This window comes from Barbatula barbatula (assembly GCF_947034865.1).
Source record: "Barbatula barbatula genome assembly, chromosome: 22".
NCBI lineage: Eukaryota > Metazoa > Chordata > Actinopteri > Cypriniformes > Nemacheilidae > Barbatula > Barbatula barbatula.
In genome coordinates, this window is record NC_136785.1 from 13,207,348 (window position 1) to 13,224,811 (window position 17,464).

Below are 17,464 nucleotides of genomic sequence, written 5' to 3' on the forward strand. Positions count from 1 at the left end.
AAATTTGTTTTGGAGTTTAGTTTACAATGCGTGATTTTGAGCATGAAATTAACCATTTTGCCAATTGTGTGTTTTAGGCGTGTTGGTGCGTTAAGAGTTTAGGAAACTTGTTAAATATATTGAAAAAACTGTCATAGCGATTGTAAAAAACTGTATTCACTCATGAGTTAACTATTCGTGAAGCGCCTTCTTTGACAGACATGTGTTTCTCGTTGTAGTGGAAATTCGCTTTTCTTTTTAACAGTTAAAATGCGAATGCCTCGGAGGAAGATGCTTGGTATGTGTTGTTCTCGTTTGTATTTTGAATCGCGGTTTGATGGGCAGGTACTGTTGGCATGCGCTCGTATGTGGTAGACTTGACACATGTTCGAACGAACAAGGATAACAAACATTTTATAAAGAGAATACATGTCGCCAGAAACAAACAAACAAAAACCGGTACGACTAAAAAACAGCCCACGAGAAGAAATGTGGGTTTGCTGTTAAACTGGTTTATTTCATCTAAACACAATTTAGATTATACGCTTATGCAGTAAGAGCCTATCGATGGACAAATAATATATGTTTATCGACTGCGCATTATTATGGTACATTTTTAATCGGTCTTTGGCATCTTTCCGTCTCTTTAAATGACGTTCAGATCGATCCAGACGTAACCTGCTTTCTCTTTTTTACGAAGCCACGCCTGACGTCGTTGGCTCGTCACGCACATTGGTTGGCACTTTGCTCTTAAGATGCTGATTGGCCGCGATGCCACGGGACGCGACCAATCAGCGGTCAGCTTTCGTCACCGGACGTGTGTTTTGAATTCGGCTCCCGTCGCGAGTGACAATGAAGGCGGTCTTAAGAGCGTCGCCCGTGTTTGTTTACCGATGCTAGTCGCTAACGATCGTAAAGAACCGGGCAGACCGGTCATATCTTGGGGCGGAAATTACCAAAGAAGATACTTCGTTTCGCCGGAGGCTGAACGAAAAACCGGTGATTCTTCTCATTCTTTGTCGCGGGGTTTAAATCTGTCAGTGATCGAGGATTCCAGCGAAACAGGCCATGCCGCGTCCAAGTAGTAAAACAAACGCGTGTGACATCAAACACAAGGTGAGGATGTCAGTGTACTGCTGTGATGTGTGTTCAAGACTCTCGTTATGTTTTCATGTCAATAAATGAATGAAGACGACTTTGACAGCTGTTTCAGATACACGATAAACCGATGTGTTTGTTTGTTTGTTTCAGGAGGATGTTTATAATGTCAAGAGGACGCCCTCCTCTCCTCGGGGAGGCCCTAAGAAAAGATCCGCCTTTGTTGATCTGACCAATGTGAGCTAAGCACTAAAGAATGTCTTTTTATTACATTTATTAACATCACCATGTTTTGCCTTTCCTATTATGTTAAGTTAAAATATAATTCTAGAAAGGCCCTCGAAGAGAATTTGGATGTTGCCATCTACTGATGAATGGATGCGGTGACAGCAATGTCATTTGCTTCGGAAGGAATGTGTCTGATGCATAAATGCAATTGAAGTTTAAAGTCACTGACACAAAGACGTTTGATATGTTTTCCACTGTGAGACACTGTTTAAAATGAAGACATCTGCAAGCGTACGATCCCACTTTTCTCGAAACAACGTTATGAAGTGAGCCACTGCTGCTGTGACTTGAACTTTTTTACTGTACTGTCTCAACAGACTTCTAAGGGGGTCTCAAGTCTTTTGTCTTAAAAAATAAGACAAAACCATCGAGATGAACTAAAACATTAAGTTTTGGCTTGTTTTTAAGATGAATATACATCTTTCTAGTTATGCCAAGGTAGAGAATATAGTATTGTGAAGAAGTTGTGCGTAATGGGCCTTTGAATATTCTGTACAATGGAGTGGACCTTGAGGTCGAAGTCTGGGATTTCACTGCATAACAAAATGTAAAGAAGTTTAACTGTTCCGATCACTGTTTATTTCCACAGACGACTAAAACCCAGACGGGCATCCAAGGAAAAAGTGGCAAAACAGTCAATAAGGCGCCAAATCGCAAAGTGATCGCCAAGACTCGTGGCATCCAGAAAGAGTAATTCAATAATTTAATGTAAATGTACTGATTCAGACGTTTACAGGTCTTTAACTTGTCTTTCATTTCTGCAGTTGTAAGGATTCCTCTTCTGAAGAACAGCCCAAGAAAGCTGAATTTAAAGCAGAGGATTTGCCAGAAGATTGCATCAGTGTGTGTCAGCCTGATGAGCAGTCTACAGTCGGACAGAAAAAGGTTAAACTCACATAAACTTGTTTACTTGAAGGTGTTTTGCTGCTGATCGGTCTCTTTACAGTGCGTACTATGTTAAATCAGCAGAATGTTTCTTTGTACCTCCAGCAAACCCCAAAGCATTTTTGTTTGTTTGGTTAGAAATCAAAGCAGATTTGAAGTGTTAGATTGAACTGACTACATTCTCTTCATTTGATCTCATACATCTTAATGTATCGACTGTACTGTAAATTTTTTCCTCTGTAAAGTTTTCTCGTGCTGTCTGTGTTTACTAGGTTTGTGTTGCCCGGGTGCCTGAGGAGTTTGACATTGATAAGGAACACATCGGCGACTGTTTATTGAGCCCCGAGTATGCCAAAGACATCTTTGACTACCTCAAGAACAGAGAGGTGGGAGTTGTTGCTTGAAAGTGATATTGCATGATATACGTCACGCATTCAGATGGAAATGCTACAGTTGGTAATACATTGGACGACCCTGTTAAAGCTGTTACATGGGATGAAAATGGCCGAGACTCACTAGCTGGGGGACGTTTACATTTTTTTCCTTCAATAGATTATATGGATGAAATGTGCATTGCATTTGGGGGATATATTCCATGAAGAGTTTTTTCCAAAATTAGTAACTTTTTTTAGTTAATGTGGCTTAAATCAAAACTAACAAATGGCAACTTTTCGTGCTCCATCTATCAGTTTCACGATCTCCAAATCCAGCGTTATATCCACCGTTTATATAAAATCCATCACTGAAAAGCATTAAACGCACAAACACAGCTGAACTTCCCGAACGCAGTGCTCTCTCTCTCTCTTGCTTGCGTTCTTTCACGTCTCTCTACCTGGTTGATTTTCCCTGGAATTACATGTTTGAAAAAAACCTTTCCGTAACCTATACGAACGCGGGGGGGGGGGGGGGGGAAGTACTATGTAATCCGTCCAACTCGTTTTTTGACAAGCTGACCTTGTCGAGCATGAAAAGACGGCATGTCCTGTTAAAGGTTTCACCTCCTGTTAAAAAATAACTGTTCAACTGTAGTAAATAAACTGTTTTCCCGCACAGGAGAGTTTTGTATTAAATGATTATATGCAGAATCAGCCAGACCTTACACAAGACATGAGGGGTGTTCTGGTTGACTGGATGGTGGAGGTGCAGGTGAGTGATGTTATCTACTTAGGGTGGGAACCAGCAGGGTCCTTGCGATACAAGTTAATATTGTTTAGCTAATCTAATGTGTTATATAGTGATACAGTTTATATAAACTATCGCTACTGTTTTACACAGAGATGACTACGTAGTGGTTAACTTTCACCGCGGTAAGTTATTGCTAGTCTTTGTGATGTGTCTACTTGTCTCCCTGTGCATGTAGGAAAACTTTGAGTTGAACCACGAGACACTTTATTTGGCAGTAAAGATCACAGATCATTACCTGTCGGTGGCTGTTGTTGTGAGGGAGTCGTTGCAGCTCATCGGCTCCACCGCCATGCTCATCGCTGCCAAGTTTGAGGTGAAGGACCAAAACACTTGGCTTTCAATCCACAATTGAACCCTAACCCAAAAATAAACATTTGTTTAGAACTCACACCAATGCCCTCCCATATGTACATAATTTCTTTCTTACTACTGTGAATAAAGAGCCTACACATACTGACAGAATAGCCGTTATGGAAACAAAACAAATGAAGTGGTAATAACCAATACAGCTGTGGCACCTACTTCACATCGAGTGCTCACACAATAATGAAAATGTGTCGTCTTGTCACCAGGAACGCTGTCCTCCGTGTGTCGATGACTTCCTTTACATTTGTGATGATGCCTACAAAAGACGGGAGCTACTGTCTATGGAAGTGAACATTTTGCAGGCACTTAACTTTGAAATAAACATTCCCGTGCCTTACCGGTTCCTTAGACGCTACGCAAAGGTCAGAGTTTGAGGACAGTTGTCACCATAACATTTGTTGTACGGTGGAAAAATGTATTTCCTTGTTACTAAATGTTGTGTTCTTCCGTCAATGGAAATAAATGAACGTCACAGGTAGCCGGTGTGAATATGGAGACGCTAACGCTAGCACGTTACATCTGTGAGTTAAGCCTGCTGGAGGTTGAGCTCGTGTCGGAGAGAGCGTCTCGACTGGCCTGCGCCTGCCTTCTGTTAGCTCTCATCACCAAAGACCTAGGAGGATGGGTAAGACATGTTTAGGTCCATGGTGAATTGGTTGATGTATTGAGACGGGATGCATAACAAATTCCCTTTTCAGTGTTACCACTGACTTAAAGAACCATCCAATGCTGTCATTTGTGTACATAGTCATTCAAAACCTGTATGAGTCTTTCTTCTGTCAAACACTAAGAAGATATTTGAGTAAGTTCAGAGGTACAATGGAAGTCAATGGAGCCAATGTTGCTCTTCAAAATATCTTCTTTTGTTCACAAAAGCGCTCCATGCCATAATCACTTCCTGATGAATTCATGAACTCCTGCTCAAGATGGTTTTACTCACTGAAAATACTCGCATTACGGAAGTAACATGGGTTGTGAATGACATATCATGTGTTTTCAGTGGAACTGAGGTTTAGTTCCACCACTGGGAAATAGCAAAGTGTGACTTTGTTTTTAAAATCATCTGAATGTTTGTTGTGAATCTACAGTAGTTTGTAACCGTTGCAGATGTTGTCTTTCACAGACACCAATTTTGCAGTATCATACTGGCTATGCGTCGGCTGACTTGAGTTGTTTGGTCAGGAGGTTGTATGCAATGCTGGCAAGCCCTTCAAATGACAAACTTAAAGCTGTGGACAACAAATACTCTCACAGGTAATTCTAGACAAATCACCAAGGTCAGATTACGTGGAATCTTCTATTGTTTTATTTTCTCTTTAATTCATAATCCGTGGGCGTGTGTGTCCACAGAGTCTTTTTTGAGGTGGCAAACATTCCCTTGGTTCATATCGATACGCTGGAAGAGGCACTAACAGTGGATTGAGAATCATCACTTGAGATTGTCACACATTATTCCTGCATTGTAAATACGTTATTTATTCATTTGTATAAAGACATGTAATAATGCTTAGAGTGCTGTTGTAGTTCTTTTTATACTTGTTAACGTGCCATTTTGGCACACATTAGACATAATATCTTAAACTTGTTCATTTTAGCAATTGTATATATAAAATGTAATATTATGCCTTAATTCTAATTCAAATGTTTTTGCATTGTTATATGCGCATTTAAACACGAGAGAATGGATTTTATGTAAAAAATTGTCTTTTACAATGTTATTTATCATGATATTTCTTAACAGAACCATTTCGTTTCCATATTGCTATTTTTAAATGGCGCCGCTTTAAAAAAATAAAGAAGATTGTCCCTCTTGTTCTTTTCTACATGTGTTTTTTATACCTCATTTGATCACAGCTGTACTTATATCATGCACCCTGTTGAATACATTTAGCATATTATTATTATAATAGTTTTAAGAGTAGTGTTTTAAGTAGTGGAATGGATTTGTTTACTACAGTGAGGCGTTTGTTTTGTTTATGCTGCATAAGGAAAGCAACAGCTTCAAGTGAGTCAAAGTGTCAAACCTCTTTTTTTTGGAGTGCACTTCGTGGCTGCGGTTTACCATGTAAATGCCCTATTTACAACTATTTATACGACAAAATGTTATTTAAGGGAACAGAGTAGCTGCTTTCTGTACTTTAGATTGTGGAATATAGTATTCCTTTTTTTAAAGTGGGATATTTCTATTTAATTGAATGAAAAAAATGTCAGATGGAAGATTAATTTTCTCCATTGGATGAAAAGTGGTGTCTGTCTGTCAGACTGTGGGAGGGGCTTAGATTATCAAAGCAAACATTTGGAATTTGTAAGAATTCACAAATGCGTATTTTGCAGATGGAATTTACAGATATCTAAAACAATCTGCTGTTGAAAGGTGCCTCGCATTCATTTTCTTTATGTACGTTATTATGAGTCACCTGTCACAAAAACAAATACCTGTTTAATTTGTGCTGTTAAAACGTGTCGTAGCTGTTATTTCTGTCTGACTGGACTCTTAAGCGTGTTCACCAGAGTTTCTGTGAAAATATCAAATAAAAGGTTGCATCTGTTAACATTAGTTTATGCACAAAGAAATAACACAAACAACTGTTTGTATCAACTAATAAAGATAAATAAACTCTGTAAACATATATTATTGCTCATTCTTGCTTTACATTAACAAATGCACAATTTAATGTAAATAAATGAGAGTATTATTGAGAAGGGATGCATTCGAAAACAGACATTTCAATAGAAACTAGTCAAAAATTGTTTCACAAATATATAAATTTTTTATAAAATTGCACAGTTTTCCTCACCTCCACAGGTTGAGACGTACCAATGTACAATTCTATTTTCAGGATTTACATTTTTCTAAAATTCCTGATTTATTATGAGTAATGAATGACATCTGTGCCAACCAATCCCCATAATTCACTTGAGGAGTAAAACCATCGCATCGTGTTTCCCATTTGGTAACACCTTTCCTTTGTTCAGCAGTGACAAATGTCAGCTGCACAGTCACTGCTGAAATAAACGCTCAGCGGCGTGAAACCTTAAGGATCTGATAGACAGACGCATTATGACTTCACATAAATCATCAGGGTAAGAATCTTCACGCTTGCTTCTCTTGAATTGGTGTCTTAAAATATCAATGTCAACTTTTTAGAGACAGAATTCTGTTATATAACTTATTACATATAACGTTAACATATAAAACCACTGCTAGGGAAAAAAGTGGACATAGATTGTCAAAAATAAACATTTTCCTCGGCAGATGTATCATACTTAATAATAATAATAATATATACCGTACACTTGACAAACCATTTACTACTTAATTTTTAAATTCTTTTCATCTGTAACTTTCTATAACAACATTCTTCTTTATCAGAAAGTTGTTTGCAAATATTTGTTTAATGATCTTGTTGCGTTTCCTTGAGGCCAAGTGCTGCTTTGCATTCTTGTTGACTCTTGTGTGAGCTGACAAATCGCCTGTGGCATTCTTGAAAGAATGCATTCGTGCTCGGAGAATACAACTTGCATTAGTACAAAATACACAGTACATGTGCATGTAAGATTAATTTTTTAAGGAAATTTTAAAGCTGACCTGTGCATTATTGTAACAACATGTCCATATTTCTCACAATGGAAATGAATGTTCTGTTGTGAATGAGGAAATGGATTTGAATGAAAAAGTAGTAGTTTCTTGGAAACTGTTTCAAATTGTAAATAACAAATATTGTGCATAGCGATAAGGCACGAGATGCTGTGCATGTTATCAGAGGTCAGAGGAGTTCGTATAGCCCGGCATAAAGCAGAGGACTTAAACAACTGAACTCTTTGAAAATGAAAGTAATCCATATGGGAACATACAGTGTGTTCCAATAATATTGCCTAATACACTGTAAAATATGCTGGGTTTCAACCCAGATGTTGGTTAAATGAAGCCAGAAAGTAGATTGTACCGGAATGGGTTAAAGCAAACTCAACATGCACTGTAAAATACAGCTTTGTTACACTTTTAAGTAAAATAAAATTAGCATTATGAGTCAAATAAACTTAAATTATATTGAACTGACTTTTAAAATCTAGTTGTATGCTCAAGTCAGTTCTATATACAGAAAATACGTTCAAATGACTCATAAAGCTTATGCTATTTGACTTAAAAAGGCAGTTAAAATTGCTGACATTTCTTTACAGTGCTGGATTGAAAACCCAGCAAGAGTGTACATGGCATGAAGCAGAAACTAATGCTGAATCCTTTAACATGACGCTTTCATCTCCGATGTGTGAAAAGTGTGATAGGACATGCTGAGTTTAGACAAATGCTGAGTTTGCATGGGTCAATATTTGTTAACAAAGGCTCAAAACAACCAGTCAGGCTGTTCACATGCTAGAAACCATCAAACAAACTGAGCTGACGGGAATTTTGATCTTCCTTTCTTTCCTTGCACGAATGATGTAGATCTGAGTGCCCGTTTATTTTGACAAGAGAGAGATGCATCAGACCCAGCAGAAGAACAAACGGATGTGAAATGATGAAGGACTGTTTCTCTGGTTTTTGACAGGTTCTAGGTTTTAGGTTTCAGGACCCATAGTGTAATTATTTTGTGCCACTTTATATTTTCTATTAAACAAATACAATTACATAAAGGCACAAGTTCCATGACCATGCGGAAAATGTCATTCTCATTACTGTAATGCAAAAATTGGTTTAGTAATATACATGTTTCCATATTTCTCACCGACTAATATGCATTACAATTGACGTCTTTGAGACAAGGCATCACCCTGGGATACATTTCAAAAGCAGATTTTAAGCTACAGCCACAATACACCAATCTGGTGTGAAAGAATCATTTATAATAATTAATATTTTATGCAAACTTCTTTTATCTTATTTATCTATGCTGGTTGTGTAATGTTTATATTTATTACATTGACGGAGCACTTTTCTAAAGACAGGTGTGCTATTACTTCTCTGAATGATGTATTATTGGTGTCTGGAGGATGACACGACAGGCAAATAAAGTTACAATGTACCTTTCTACTTTATAGAAATATGGCACATAGTCTTAATGCTAAAACTTGACTCACTGGGGCCCAGGTCAGGGAGCAGACTGAATGGCTTAACCACCGGTCTGCTTGCCGTCTCACGTTGCAGAACACACTCAAAACACAACATGCGATAATACTTTCTCCCAAACATTTGATCAGCAAACATTTTTAGCTCTTTTTTGTGATTAGCAAACATAAAATAATGCGTAAACCTCTCAAAGGTAATTTAATTAACGTTAAACTAAACATGAACAAAATACAGATAATCAACTGTTACGACTCTGATTGCTAAATATTAGATCTCTCTCTAATAAAGCACATTTTGTTTACGATATGATAACAGATCGTAAAATAGACATGCTCTGTCTAACAGAAACATGGCTAAAGCCAGATGATTATATTGCTTTAAATGAGTCTGTCCCCCAAGATTATTATTATATACACGAGCCTCGCCTAAAAGGCAGAGGGGGAGGTGTTGCTGCACTTTACCGTAACTCTTTTAGCATTTCTCAGAAGTCTAATCCTAAATACAATTCTTTTGAAGTCATGGTACTTGATGCATCAATACCTAATACTAAGGACAAAACATCTTTCAAATTTATTCTGGCTATTGTATATAGGCCTCCAGGGCACCACACTGATTTTATTAAAGAATTTGGTGGGTTCTTATCAGAACTAGTGCTGGCTGCAGACAGAGTCCTTGTTGTTGGTGACTTTAACATTCATGTAGATAATGATGCAGATGCTTTAGGAATGGCTTTTAAAGACTCTCTTAACTCCATGGGCGTTAGTCAACATGTGTCGGGACCTACTCACCTTCGTAATCATACTTTAGATTTAATATTGTCTTACGGTATAAACGTGGGCGACGTAAAAATTCTTCAGCAGAGCGAAGACATTTCGGATCATTATCTGGTATCATGCTTGCTTCACTACCCAATGGTGGCAAATCAAACTCCTTGTTACAAATATGGTAGAACAATAACTTTAACTACCAAAGGTGCGTTTCTTGATAATTTGCCTGAATTGTCTCAAATCTCTAGCATGAGTAATAACGTTGAAGTTCTTGACTTTACAATTGAAAATATTAATGCCACCTTCTCGAAACGCAAGACATAGTTGCTCCTCTGCGCTTAAAGAAGATTAAAAATGACAGCCCCACACCGTGGAATAATGAACTCACTCAGGCTCTAAAGAAAGCGGCACGAAAAATGGAGCGCAACTTTAAGAAAACTAAATTAGAGGTATTTCGTACTGCCTGGAAGGATAGTATTAAAAAATACAGGAAAGCCCTAAAAACGTCTAGATCTGTCTACCTTTCATCACTAATAGAAGAAAACCAGCATGACCCTAGGTTTTATTTGATACAGTGGCTAAATTAACCAAAAATAAATCTTCAGCGACTACTGATTCTGTATACCAGCATAGCAGTGATGATTTTATGAACTATTTCACAAATAAAATCCAAGATATTACAGAAAAAATCATAACTATGCAACCAGAAGTGAATCCCGCTGAACAAACGACTAACTACATACAGCGCCTCTAAGGAGAAATTACGTTTATTTCTTATTACCTATAAAGCCTTGCATGGTTTAGCTCCTCACTACTTGAGAGAACTTCTAACGTATTATAGTCCATCACGTGCACTACGCTCTCAGGCGTCAGGTCAGTTGGTAATACCTAGAATTTCAAAATCAAGTGCAGGCGGCAGATCCTTTTCCTATCTAGTGGAACAGTCTTCCCTGCAATGTCCGGGAGGAAGACACACTCTGTCAGTTTAAATCTAGACTAAAGACGCATCTTTTTATTCTTGCATACACTACACTATCATAATATATATATTTCAAAGATCTAGGCTGCACTAGTTAGATCAACCGGAACCAGGGACACTTCCAATAACAACTGATGCATTTGTTGCATCAAAGAGTGCAGAACAGTACTCTACTCTCAGCCAGTCTTGTCTCATTGTTCCAAGGTTACCAGAGCGGGCAGGATGCAGTCCAAGGCTACCGGAGCGGGCAGGGCGCAATCCATTCCTAGACCTGACAAATGCTGGACGAAGGACGTGGCGACTCTACAAAACTTCAGTCGCTATTAGATTATTAATGATAATTTTAAATCTAACTTTTTTTATTTTGCCTTGTTGTTCAAGCACTGTTGAGCTTGTGCAGAGGCTGCAGTTTTTGCCAGAGGGGAACTGGAATCCCCTGGTTAGGCCTGGTTTCCCTCTGAGGTTTTTTTTTCTCCTCCAATGGAGTTTTGGGTTCCTCGCCACCGTTGGCATACTGTTTTGCACTGTTTGCCTGGCCGGGGGGGCTGCTGGAATTTGATAGTCTTATTTAATTAACACTGCATATAGGAATTTATTGTGTGTCTGATATTTGACCTGTGTTTTGACTTCCATAACCTTTTATGTTTTACTTATAGTCAATGTTTTCTTGTACAGCTGCTTTATAACAATGAAAATTGTAAAAAGCGCTATATCAATAAAGCTGACTTGATTTGACTAGACTAGATCGAAGGAAAATATCAAGAGATTAGAATACCACAGCATAACCTCTTCTTAATGTAAATGGGATTTTGTCTTGTGATTGATTCTATAAACACTTGAACTTCATTTTAAATTTAGAAATGTAGGAGATGCTTATATCTAAATATATTTGTATGCTACATTCTGTGATGTATACTAATACTGCAGTTAGGGATGCACGATTGTATTTTTTAAAGGCAATATACGAGTACCGATATTTTTTTCCTGGTACTCATCGATGCCGATTCCTTTACTGATGCCTGTACCGATACCTGTTCATTTTCACAACACAGTGCGACCGATAAAAATAGAATAGCTCATAAATTACGAACAACTCCACCTTGAGCACATTATAAAAAAATTGAAATAAAATTTCAAAGCAAATTTCACAACAAATTTCGGTTAGTTCTGTCTGTTGTGTCACAAGAGGTATTGATCTTTGGTATCGGTGCGTTTTTACGAGTAAGTGTACGAGTGCGAGTACATGAGATTAGTATCGGGCATCCCTATTAATAGGGGTATTTAATATATACTAAGATTATTGTTGCTGGATGTGCTTTTCACAAATGTATAATGTAGTTTGTTCTAATTCTGACTTTATCTAACCTTACTGTCATTATTAGGTGTGATACAACCAAGCTCAGCAGATCTGATGAAGAGCCGACGTCACTTGACATCTGAAACCGCTTACATATTATTGTGCACACAATCATAAAAAAGTGACAGCTTCAGAAGGCCCTCTCAGACTTTTTAGCACGATGGCCACATTAAACGATACCTTTCTGTGGAATGACTCCTTGAACATCAACCACAGCTTTTTCAAATCCAACCTGTCTGGGTTTGAGGTCGCACCAGCCGCAGAGAAAAACTGGCCAGCCCTGTTCATTCTGGTGATTATATTCTTCACCATCGCTGGGAATATACTGGTCATTATGGCAGTGTCCCTCGAAAGCAAACTGCACAATGCCACCAACTTCTTTCTATGCTCACTGGCCGTGGCGGACATGCTGGTGGGCTTCTTAGTTATGTCAGCCTCACTCATCAGTGTTCTATACAGTAAGCAGACTTCTTTCAAACCACCTTCATAAATGATCCGACATCTTTTTGTTTATTTACTTAATTGTCAAGGACAATGCACACATCTTAAAGGTCCTGGAAATCATTATGAAATCCACTTGAGAAACTTATAGTTCACCGAAACCAAAATATTCTATTATCTGTGTTCACCCTTATGTCATTCAATAATTTATGACTAGCAAAGGAAGATATTTTTTTTATAGATATTTATTTGTGTCCACACAATAAGAGTTAATGGGTGTCAATGTTTGTTTTTCAACATTCTTAAAAATATCTGTTTGGAATTATGTGAATAAACGATGAAAGAATTTTCATTTTTGGGTGAACTATCGCCTTTATATCATTACATTGCTGTGTGAAACCTCAATGATGTTTTTTTGTTATTCTCTGCACTGTGCCTGTGTCTCTAGACTACACCTGGCCTCTCCCTGAATGCCTGTGTCCCGTGTGGATCTTCCTGGATGTGCTTTTCTCCACAGCCTCTATCATGCACCTGTGCGCCATCTCTGTCGACCGATATATTGGCATTCATAATCCGATCCTATACAGCCGCAGCAACTCTTTCTTAAAGGCCAAGCTCAAAATCATCACTGTTTGGACCATATCTATAGGTGAGAATGAAGCATCCACTGGTAAGAGCTACAGAATAACCTCTTTGCCATTACCTAAATCCCTTTAGAAAAGAACACCGCATTCAGGTAGCTCCAATCCTTCTCTTCAGACACATGTTCAATATTGCTGCATTACAGCATCACCTTAAGCCTACATGACTTTTGAAAAGTTGAAACTGGGCATCACACATCACACAATTCATGCACACTGCAAAAACACTGCAAAAACTGACTTTCTTACTTAGTCTTTTTTTCTTGTATTCCAGTAAAAATGTCTAAAAATGATTGAATCAAGAATTATTTTAGTGATGAGCAAACTGATTTGGGGTAAGAAAAATAATCTTGAATTGAGTGACAAAGAAAAAGGTAAACATTAATTCAAGATTATTTTTCTTACCCCATTGGCAGATTTATTTGCTTGTTTTAAGCACAAATTCACAGAAATGTCATATTTCTTGACTAAAAACAAGACTTATTTTCTGTAGTCAGTTTGCTCATCAAGAAAATAAGTCTTGATTCAAGAATTTTTAGACTGTTTTACTGGGAAACAAGAAAAAAAGACTAAGTAAGAAAGTAATTTTTTGCACTGGACAAACCCACACCCTCTTGTAAGTCTTGGCCTACAAGACCACCACTGGTTCGGCACCCCCATATCTTTGCTCGCTTATACAGACTTATGTCTCTGCAATGAAAGACGTCTTGCAATGCCATCCCGAAAAGGGGAAAAATCACCCTCACCTTCTCTGGATCTGTTCCACATCTGTAGAATGATCGAATTTAGTAAATCTCTGAGCGTCACTATAAGTGCTTGTTCCCCGTCTCCATTTTTTAACTTTGTGACGTTGAGGTCGTTTGTCTAATGTCTGTAGGATTTTAATGTGTCTGTTATATTTATAACTCTATTACAGTAGGAGTGCAAGTTTGTAACATATACCTCTCCACATAAGCTGAATATTATGCAATTAAAAATATCCTCTTCTGTTCATCTTCCAAGGTTGAGTTTAGGATCGGGAGCATGCCACAGCCAATTGCAAATATGAGCTATAAATAAGAAATCACATTCTCACTTTTTTGTTTTTTTATTTTATCTTAGTGAATAGTACAGTTATTATATTTTTGATTTGAGTTTTATTTAGTTTTCTTAATATTTTAAATGAGCTTTTATTTTTATACTTTTATGTTTTTGGTGTATGCTTTTGTCACCTTTGCTTAAAACTTGTTTCAGTTTATTTATGAGACAGTATTTTTTTATTTAGTTGAAGTTTTTCCAATATTTTTAGGTCAATATTTTATTTTATTTGAATGAACAGAAATGTTTACAAAATTGTTATTTCAGTAAACTAAAATAATCTTGAAGCAGTCAGTCAAGGCAAGTTAAGTGAAGAACATGGGTTAAAAAACACAACTAAAAAAGAAGTGAAGGTGTCTTTATTTACATAACTCTTTTAAAAATTGTCATTGTTACAAAGCAGCTGTAAATGAAACATATTGACTATAGGCAAAACATATAAAGTTAAAACAAAAAAAGGCGAAAACACATAAGACACACAAAATGCAGACGCACTAACACACATAGACACAAACTCTAACTCTAAATGTGCTTGTTGCCTGCCTGCCGGTAGATGCTCCCCCCAAGCAAAACATTAAAGGTATAACATATTGATGTTTATTTCAAGCGTGACACTTTCTAATGATCCTTAATTTTTGTCTCCTTGTGTCTCTCTGTCGTTCTCCACCCTCAGTGCTATCACTTCCCATTCCAGTGATGGGCTTCCAGGATAAGGAGAAGGTGTTTGTGAACGGCATTTGTGTTTTGAATGAGCCTTACTTTGTTCTTGTCGGCTCGTTCATTGCCTTCTTCGTTCCTCTGGTCATCATGGTGGCCTGCTACTTCCTCACCCTCCGTGTTCTCCATCAACAAAGCAGCGTCTTCTCTAAAGAGACCAAGGGGTACTCCAAATGTTCCTCAGCTGAGACAAGTGCCACACGTTTGTTTAACAAGAACACCTCCTTCCAGATGCCCACAGTTTCGAATAAAATGCACCAGCAAGCTCAAGGTAGACTAGGAGTGATGAAAGCTATTAGAAATGAACAACGGGCCTGTAAAGTCCTGGGCATTGTGTTTTTCCTCTTTCTGGTGATGTGGTGCCCGTTCTTCATCACCAATGTGTTGATCGCTGTCTGCCAGGACAACTGTGAGCATCTTGAGCAGCTCATGAATGTTTTTGTGTGGGTGGGATATGTCTCCTCTGGAGTGAACCCTCTGATCTACACACTCTTCAACAAGACCTATCGGCATGCCTTCAGTCGCTACCTGCAATGCAAATATCACTGAAACGTTGCAAAGGGACGAGAAAAAGCACAACTCGAAAATGCCCACAAGTATGTGAAACGGTTTGGCTGCTGTGGAGGTTATCATGCCCAAACAGAATGTATTCTCTTGACACTATAGAGTTCTTCAGTTTATAAACAGTTACGTGCAAGTCTGGTGACAGTCCTAAAACTCAGAAGTCATGGTGCCACAATGGAAAAATCTCCGTGGTCTTACATTGGGAATTGTTATAAGTTTTGCTTTCAGACCTGTAGTGAGAGTGCTTAAAAGAGGATAAACAAAAACAACTTTTCTGAGAGACAATTATTAGCCGAGCTTTACCATAAGTATACTTCTTTAAGTTCTTTTAAACTGCTTTTTGAACTTTTTGGTTTAGTAATATGCTTAAAGTACTTCTTAGAAGACTTTAGGGTTAGGGTTAGGGTTAGTTAACGTAGGCTACACCTTATAAAATGATACATTTATAAACTTAAATAATTTACTATACTCACAAGTATATTAGTAATATGTAGTATACTTAAAATGAGGGCTTGGTCTGGGGGGATTTAGCGAGGTATTGCCCCCACAGATTTTTCTTGAGACTGTATAAAAATACAATTAAACTAAAATGAAAATACTTTGTTTCAGTACCCTTAATAAAATTAAAGTATGTTTATTTTCGATAAGTGAATATTATGTTAATGACCATTTTGGGGTTTGTCTGGATGAAAAGCACAATAATGTTTACAAATGGTTAAGGATCTACATGAAGTATGAAAAAAGATTCCCTATTTATATTACCAGAAAAGAAATGTGTCATGAGGACTCTCATGCTGGGGGAAATCCTAGGAGGGATGTTTTTACAAAACTGTGACCTGTAAACTTTATTTGCTATAAAAAACATGTTTGTAATGTTATTTCAGCACTGGTTAAAAAGCACATTAGGGTTCATCGCTCATAAAAAAAAACATTAAACACTTCCGATCTTGTTTCTGGTTGAATTGGTTAATAAGACAGAACTGCATTTCATGTCGCTCTCCACCCTGTGATGTTTTCATAGATCACACAACCTGATTTAACAGCACAGCACAGATACTTCTGTGGACTTCAGTTAGAATCAATAATGTTTGTTTTACGCGTAAGTTGTTGAACACTGTACTGTAGATGTCCAGCACTTACGGTATTACCAAAACCTTTTTTAGTTGGACAGCGTCATCAAGCGGTGGCATCCATTTAATGTAATGTAAAGTTACAATGATGATGCTTAAAACCACAACAAAATGCAAATCTTGTCCAGGGGCGATTTTAGGGTCAGAGCTTTAGGGGTGCTGAGCACCCAATGAGCCCCACTGCCACCACCCACCCTCTTTTCACACAAAAACAAAAAATGTGTCTGTTGAAAAATAACTTAATAATTTTAACATTGATTCAACTAACTCCAAAATCCAGATTCTTGTAAAAGACGATTTTTTTAAATAACAACATTTCTTACTCCAAGTTTTAGGAGTGCTGAGCTTCTTTTTAGGGGTGCTGAAGCACCCCTAAAAAGGGGCTAGCTACGCCCATGATATTGTCATTATGTTTTTTGATCTTTTAGAAAAAAGGATATTACATATCCGTTCAGTAATGTAAAGTTTTGTCATTTCTACCAAATGAACAATTTAGTTCACACGATCATGAGGAAAACCAGGATCACTCTTATTATGAAAACCATGGTTTACTTGTATTTCCAGTGAAACCATCTCAAATACGTCAAACAAGCATGGTTACTACACTTTTACTAAATCAAAGCCACGGTTATTTTCTAAGAACACTATTTCAAGGCGAAATGTTTAACTTTTACAGGGGAGTAACATTCTGCTGTTCATTAAAAATCTGTTTATGGTGCATTGTAATTTATTCCGGAAACAAGAAGCTATGAAAAGAGAGTGATGGGTGAGCGTCGAAAGAGGTGTGTGACAGCAGCACCTCCAGAGAGCTGTGGGGTGATGTTGTCCTCCAGCACCATGAATGGGGCTTTTTTACACACACTCATGGTCCAACAATAGCTCTCCCACTATTCGGTTTCTTTCCCACAGTGGCCACAAGAGG

General features: G+C 37.7%; 2 protein-coding genes across 2 annotated transcripts; both read left to right on the forward strand.

Annotated features, from left to right (window-relative positions):
• Positions 1 to 272: 272 nt before the first annotated feature.
• Positions 273 to 6,351, forward strand: LOC306911009 (G2/mitotic-specific cyclin-B3-like). The gene is made up of 11 exons (XM_079486013.1): positions 273 to 1,095; positions 1,231 to 1,314; positions 1,955 to 2,055; positions 2,130 to 2,250; positions 2,523 to 2,636; positions 3,304 to 3,396; positions 3,611 to 3,748; positions 4,008 to 4,163; positions 4,277 to 4,426; positions 4,925 to 5,055; positions 5,152 to 6,351. Exons 1-11 carry the CDS (start codon positions 1,048 to 1,050, stop codon positions 5,222 to 5,224), a joined length of 1,209 nt encoding a protein of 402 aa, XP_079342139.1. The 5' UTR covers positions 273 to 1,047; the 3' UTR covers positions 5,225 to 6,351.
• A 403-nt stretch (positions 6,352 to 6,754) lies between these two features.
• Positions 6,755 to 16,363, forward strand: LOC306910961 (5-hydroxytryptamine receptor 2A). Its single transcript, XM_079485908.1, has 4 exons — positions 6,755 to 6,885; positions 11,998 to 12,430; positions 12,862 to 13,062; positions 14,805 to 16,363. The coding sequence occupies exons 2-4, from the start codon at positions 12,133 to 12,135 to the stop codon at positions 15,395 to 15,397; spliced, it is 1,092 nt and encodes a 363-aa protein (XP_079342034.1). The 5' UTR covers positions 6,755 to 6,885; positions 11,998 to 12,132; the 3' UTR covers positions 15,398 to 16,363.
• The last annotated feature ends 1,101 nt before the right edge of the window (positions 16,364 to 17,464 follow it).